General features: G+C 45.7%; 1 protein-coding gene across 2 annotated transcripts in view; it reads right to left on the minus strand.

Moving 5' to 3' along the window:
- Positions 1–2,352, minus strand: part of HOXB9 (homeobox B9) — a 44,752-nt gene extending 42,400 nt beyond the window's left edge. For both annotated transcript variants that reach the window (XM_020809885.3, XM_073004349.2), the window contains exon 1: positions 446–2,352. In XM_020809885.3, coding sequence (XP_020665544.3) covers positions 446–1,058 — 613 coding nt within the window. In that variant the 5' untranslated portion in view covers positions 1,059–2,352. The remainder of the gene's footprint in view (positions 1–445) is intronic.
- Positions 2,353–7,305: the final 4,953 nt, after the last annotated feature.

The raw sequence follows: 7,305 nt of genomic DNA on the forward strand, positions 1-7,305 counted from the left end.
AATTTTCTTTTTAAACAGCATTTCTTTTTTCTTTCTTTCTCTTTTTCTTTTTTTCTTTTCTTTTCGCCTTAGCTGAACTAGCTGAGAGTCTCCTGTACAGCCCCTCCCGGGTATCACCTTGAGGGCCACCCCACACGCCACCACCCTTCCAGCTCCAACCACTTGTTACAAGAGAAAGCCCCATTCCTACAACAATCTATTTCCCCCAGTTTACTCATTTTCTTTTATCATGCCTTCCATCCCAAGCAAGCACTAATTTTTGTTTCATGTGGCAGAGTATGTGTTTAAAATGATGACAACCTCATTAAATGAGGATTGAATAGGGTTCTAAACTTAAAATTATTTTCCGTCTAGGGCGTCTTTTCCCCTGAGTCCCCTCCCCACAATGTCCCCTCCCCACAATGCTTACCCTGTGGTTGCCCTCCCACCGCCGCGATGTACCCACCTGGTGAAATTTTATCGCCTTTGGATAGACCTAAGGACGGCGTTTTTTGCAGGAACATTCTGTCTTCTGCTTCTTCCTCTTCCCCTTCCCCTTCCTCCTCTTCCTCCTCCTCCTCTTCCTCCTCCTCCTCCCCTCCTTCGCCTTTGCTTTCCAGTGGTCCATAGTTAGGTTTCAGCAGGATCGACATCTCGTAATCTTTTTTCTCTCCGAAGTCCGATGGAGAAGATGAAGGGCTGCCACGGGGTAAGTTCCCATCCAGACCGGCGGAAGTAAGTTCTTGGCAAGTCAATGGCGGCGGAAAGATGGTTAAAGACGGCGGTGGCGGGCAAGCGGGGACGAAGCCTGTCTGCGGCGGTCCTTTCTGACGGACAGAGAAAGGCAGATCTTTCCTCTGAAGCCCGGGAAGAGGTGGACCTTCTGGCCGGCCGGCCGGCGGGAATTTCTCCGCTTCGAACTCCGAGCGAGAGGGCTCCCGGTATTTGCGCCTCGATGCATACAAGCAAGAAGAGCTGATCTTCTCGGCGAGGAACTCATGATGAGGAGGGTGATCCCTCCAACCTGGGTGATGGAAAGGAGGAGGAAGGAACCGTAGTCCAGACTGATGGCCAGTCATCTCTCTTTCCCCAAACCCATATAACCCCTTCCCCACCCTTTGTCAAAGGAAGCTTTGCCCGAAGGAGAAGGATTCTATCTATGGCACTGCAAAATCCACTTAACTGTTCAATAAGGAAGGGTGGTGTGCACCAAAAAAAAAGTTGCGAAGAGAAACCCTTCAGGCAACAGCTTTGAAAGAGAGAGACTGAAAGGGGGGGGGGAACACACCCACAAGCCAATATACCGACCCACCCTGTGGAAGCGCGCAGGAGGGAATGTTTAAGGGAAAAGGTCTCCAGCAATGGACTTATCTGTTAGAAAATGCGTCCGCCGAACCACTTCCGGCGGACTAGCCAATCCCAGATGGACATGACTTCTACGGACATCCCCTGGTGTCAATTTTAACGGCAAACTTTACTGGTTTGCGGAGGGACTTATCTCTTTCTCTCTCTTTTTTTTTTTTCAAAAGGAATGAAAAATCTTCGCTGCAGACATCTGCTACAATTCATCCACTTCACTGCCTCTCCTCCTCCCTCCTCTCCCACCCACCCATCCGAAATATAATCTGTCTATAAAGAAAGGAGGAGTGTACATCCCATCGAATCTTGAAAAGTGGTGATATTAATACGGAATAATTTTTGCTCTGTAGTTTTATATTTCCCTGCTTTTCTCCTCCACGCCGGCCCAAGTCTCTGCCACCCAAGAGACCAACGAGATGCAAGATTCGGAAGAAAGAGTCCGTAGCTGGAATCGTAGGGCCTTCTGTCTTACCCACGTCTGCCTGAATAATTCAAACTTTGCAGCTCCCAAGCTATTTCCTCCCCCCTCATCAACCCCCGCCCTCGCTTAAACTCTCAGTTAAAAGATAAACGGGCATCCTCAACTAAAATACAACCACTCAGGAAAAAGAAAGTCAAATGAATTGACGTTTTAAAAGCCCGGTACTCTCAGTGCTGACAATTTAAAGGAAACAGGCCAGCCAATTTTTCATCATACTTCTCCATGTGAATCATACCTAATATGAAGCATAAGAAAGGCAGGATGCAGCCACCGGATATTTAAAAGAATAAGTGGAGTGTGTGTATGTTTTCACCTAATTAGATTCAAGTTGTCCCCATAAACATGCCACCCTTTTAGATACATGTCTTCTTGCTGTTGTTTTTTTTTTTTAATATATATATACTGTATATTGGAGACCCTCATTTCAGAGGACTCAAATTAGCCTCTAGAACTAGAGGAAAAAAATGGGGTGGGTGGGTTTAGGGGCCTTTTAAAATAGGAATCCTTCAAGCAAGGCCTATCTGTGCACTATTTGCCCAAGCCTTCTCTTGGCTCCATCACTAGCACTTTTATCACACACACACACACACACACACACACACACACACACACACACACACACACACACACACACACACACACACACACACACACACACACACACACACACACACACAAGGTCAGTGGACTAACTGACAAGAAGGGTTCTGCCTACCTGGGATGGTTCCTATGCATAACAGAGTGAGGCATCTTAAGTCAAACCATCGTAAAACTTCTAAGCGCATGTCCAACAGCCATGAGCAGGTTTCCCAGGGATATCTAATTATTCATTCCTTTTATTCAGTTGTATCCAAACCCAGCATTGCATCTACCTATCCAATGCAGAGCGTGAATGCAACCAAAATACTGGAAGGGCAGAACTCTGCTGTAAATTCTTCCACGGGGAATCCGTTGAAAGGTCTCCCTTTTGGTTTAAAGGGATTTACAGATAGCTGGATCCCTGGATGCCTTTGCTGTGTACCCAAAAGACATCCACACCCTTGTACAAAACAGGATTCAGAGTAACATCCCAAGAGGTTTAAAGGAGATTGGAGAAGGAGGGGCTTCCTTTGATAAAGTCTTTCTTATTATAACAGAAATTGCCTAAAACAGGGACAACAGAACACTGTCAGAAACACCAGGAATCATAAAATCTTAGGAAAGTTTTCTTTCAGTCAGTCAAAGCAACCATGAAGTAACTGTGCTGGTTCTTTTCCTTCTATTGTCTGTGGCTTGGGAATAGGATTGTTTTCACTTGGGAAGTCATCTCAGCCCCTTTCCACGAGAGTCTGAATTCCCTCCTTAAAATTTCTGACATCACAATCAGCAACTGAAATGCCTCGACCCTAAGTAAACTTCTGGGAGAGCAAGTCCCACTGAGGACAATGGGAACAATGTGTTAAGACCAGCTGAACTCCTTCCCCCGGGAAAGGTATCCATTGGGGCGAAAGCCACGGGAGTGAAGGGCAGCCCCGCGAGTCAGAGGGAAGAAGACAAGGATGGCAAAACTCCTCTCCGGGAGCCCTCAAGAATAGCCCCGCGGCCTACAGCTAGACGGAAGGGAACGGCACACAAACTAAGCTGCCCAGGAGGGAACTGCAAAAACTAACACAGAAAAGGGCTTCGTGGAAAGGAGGAAGAAACTGGTTCTGGAGTGGTGACGGAAACACGCGACGGGTCCTATCATTAAGCAAACTGGGGAAGCAATAGATTTTGGTCTTTTGCATGACCTATGAACGCATATATATTTTTTTCGTTCAGGAGGCACCATTTCCATATTACACCTGTGCACCCAATAGTCCCGGGGAGCAAATACGTACTCTAAAAATTTGTAGTTCTGGGCAGGTTACACGCCCTTTCTCTAGATATGGTTGGTTCTCAAGGCTTAGGCGGGACGGGAAATCCCCGGGGGAACAGTTCAGTGACGAGGTCTCCGTCCAAAGTCCTGTGGAAAAGGAGGACCTGGGCAGAGCTTTCCCGTGGCTGGCCTTTGATTTTGACTGGAAGGACCTTGGCCTCTGGACAGTTTCAGATCAGATTGCAGTTACTTGGGGGAGAAAGTCCCACCGTACCCCATCAGATTTCTTTATGAGGAAATGTGACCTGCGTTGTACTGGACCGCTATGAAAAGGAGGAGGAGGCACCTGCCTGGGGGGGGGGTAGCCCCCTGGATGTGGGAGGGACAAGGGCAGAGTCAGTGCCCCCGATTTTATGAATTGAGAGGCAAAGTGGCATCTTCTGAAAGTTCAAAGTCACAGCTGGTGTCAAAGTCCGGGAAAACTAGAAGATCACACAAAATAAGTTAATTCACTAATTCTGAATTCTCTTTCTTCCATTTTCTCCTTCTAAACTGTTCTCAGAACAAAGGATCTTATAAAAATTAGTATTCTCCTAAATGAAAAAGAGGTGAGTGAATTCTGATATGCAGAAAAATCCGCTCATTTCCGCTAGGCGCCACACCAATCGCTCTCGATCTGGATAAAGTTGGCATTGAGACTTTACCTTCAAACCTACAACCTGAAAACTGGGCGGTTCTGCTCCCAAGCGATGTGTCCTTTCTATCTGACCTTAAATGTTCCGAATAAAATAAGACGGAAGGCCCTCGTAGCCGTCTAAGGACACTGGGACCTCGATCCTACACATTCTCACCTGTTGAACTTAAGAGGAATCACTTCCGAGCCTTGGGCCTGAGGTCTTATCCTCACTCCGTCATAAACAAACCGCAATCACCCTTGAGGTCTCGGTCTTACTCTGACCTTGTTCCTAATCCCATTTTAAAAAACAACAACACCATGCTTTCTTCATTGAAGTCAATTACTTCTCATTTAAGATCGGGTCTACATGCTTGTGAAATGCGAAATTCAACTCTGGGCCCCGATCCACACCAACAGTTGGTGCGACTCGGATTCCACAAAGCGCGAGGATCTTTCCCCCCTTTTAAAAGAACCCGACTCTTTTTGGATCCATACCTTAAGGCTACAGTTCTTGGTAAACTTACGCCTGGCACTCAGTGAAACGCACATACAGGATTTGCACGCAGAAGGGAAGGTTTCTTTACAGGGCGCCAGCAGTGGATACAACCAGGTAAAAACCCCCGTCTCCCAACGCGTTTAGGAGAATCCCTCCGGGGAAATCAGAGAGTCTTCTGAGGAACACAACTAGCGTTTCTTCAGGGGAAAACGAGAAGCTACCGAGCGAAGGACAATGTCGTCGACTTTTAAGGAGGTCTGCTAAACTCACCCCCCCCCCCCCCAGTTTTTGTAGGTGGCGACGGGTGGACGACCCGCGCCTAGTCAGAACAAACTCAAGCCGCTGCCTGGGGTTTGTCCCCTTCCAGTTTAGTGGATGGAAGCTGGCTATCGCCGAAGGAGGGGAAACCTCGACGTACACAGTTTTCTGTTCGGCCCAGATGTGTCCGAGGAAGTTGATTGTAAACTACCAGACCTGACACTGAAATTGAGTTGGTCTTCCAAGTACCCAAACGCTTTTGTTTTTATTTTTGTGATATTGCTCAATAAGGATTCAGCGAGGCGCAGGCGCGTTTCTCAAGAGAGGAAATTGATCACAGAGAAAAGAGAGGAGGACCCAGTCTCTGAACTCTCCGTCCGACCTCTCTCCCGACGGGTCGGAGAGGGGACACCAAAATCTGTTTATAACTGAATGGGCTCAATCCAACTTTAGCCCTTCCCAAAGCAGAACCAGGGAATCAATGGTTGGAAGTTAGGTGTGCCAAAAAGTCCCCTTCATCCCCTAAAAGTCTACTGTGAATAGGTCTAAGGTTGGATTAAGACGAATTAACGCACTATGGCGTTATCAAGGCTATGGTTGACAGTGGACTTCTTCACTTCTCCTTCCTTCTGGGGTCGTCTTGAATCTGCTGCAGATACTCTCCAGGTAGGCTGCTGGATTCCTGCATCTATAAAGACATTCCGAAAGGAATTGCATCCATGCGACTCCCAGAGGGATAGAGTTAATACTCCATTAATCACCGGAGGTTTTCCCCTCTTGATACATAAAACTATCTTCCAATCGGTTTTGCTCTGTGTAAGAAATGCTTCAGTTGAAAATGAAGGGAAGAAGTTTAATTATTCAAATAGTTTTGAAGCAGGCGGTTTGCTCCTTCCCATAGTTTGGCGCCAAACTAAGGCTGAAATTAGCCTCGTAGCCTCTTTGCTTCCTTACTTGCATTGCAAGACAGCTGCCTTTCCTGCCCATTGAAATCAATGGGAAATAAATAGGGCTTGACTTGGCCCATTGATTTCAATGGAATTTATGTTCTGTTAACTTTAGGTTGTGGCCCCATGTATACTTACTCCAATGCAGCTTATTGGAAGCTTCTCACATTGGATCTATCACTGCTTGTGTTTTATCCACAGCACCCTGAGGCTATTGTTTTTAATTTTAACGTTTATATCATTAAAACAGCATATCTTACACTATGAAATATCCAAGTGCTACAGACTCACCTTTGGTAAATACAGCCACCAACTTTGCGATTGAACTGAACTGGAACATCTGAGGTCATGAGACATGCTGAAGTTTTTTATTATGGGAGAAATGAGAGAATACAAACAAATAAACAGGAGCAAATTATCTTATGTTGGTTTTAACATGTGAAAGAGTGATATTATCTTATGCAGGCAGAGTCTTAGGTACAGTATTTCCCATTCTTAAGTGCAAAATGTTTTCATTTCTCATGAAAGACTTGGGAGAGAGTATAAAGATCATTGAACATTATTATTTTGTTGTGGTTTTAGAAATCTGATTATCACTCCTTCCAAATTGAAGTACAAATCTGAATTATAAATTTCAGGATTATAAATTGCAGGAACTAAACTAGGAGAGCATTCATTCCCCAGTTCCCTGTTGCTAACCTGCGCTCCTCCAGTGGGTGCAACTTGCTCGTCCTGGTTGGCATTCCGTTGGCTCTCAACAATCTTCTGGGTCCCCAGCTGCCAAAGGTTTCGAGATCTGAATATCCAGCAGGATCAGTCTTTCACTAGTGCAGTGTGAGGGCTGTAGTTGCAAAAGTTAAGGACATTTCCGAAAAGGTGTGGCTAGTTTTGCTGATTGGTCCATTTCAGTTCTTTTAAAAGAAAAAAAAAGAATGCAACCCACAGATCCATATCCTCTTCCACCTGGCCTAGAGTACGTCCACATTCCCTTAAAATGTTGCACTACAAAAATGAGACCCAACTCCGAGCTGGTTTGTTGTAGAGGATGGGGAAGAAGAAAAGGAATTAAAAGGAGGAAGCAATCACCGGAAACTCATTCAGAAAAGAAAGAAAGAGAGAAGACCTAAATAAAAAACACCCACACAAAAGCAGCCATAAGATGAGGGAGACTTTTAAAGGAAGAGATCTGAAGTTTCCCCCTCTCGCCTTGGTCTCCAGACATTGCTCTCAAAAGGTTTTATGGTGTTTTTCTGTGCAGTGTCAAAGTCTTCC

Source organism: Pogona vitticeps, chromosome 6, assembly GCF_051106095.1.
Source record: "Pogona vitticeps strain Pit_001003342236 chromosome 6, PviZW2.1, whole genome shotgun sequence".
In the NCBI taxonomy this organism is placed as follows: Eukaryota; Metazoa; Chordata; class Lepidosauria; order Squamata; family Agamidae; genus Pogona; species Pogona vitticeps.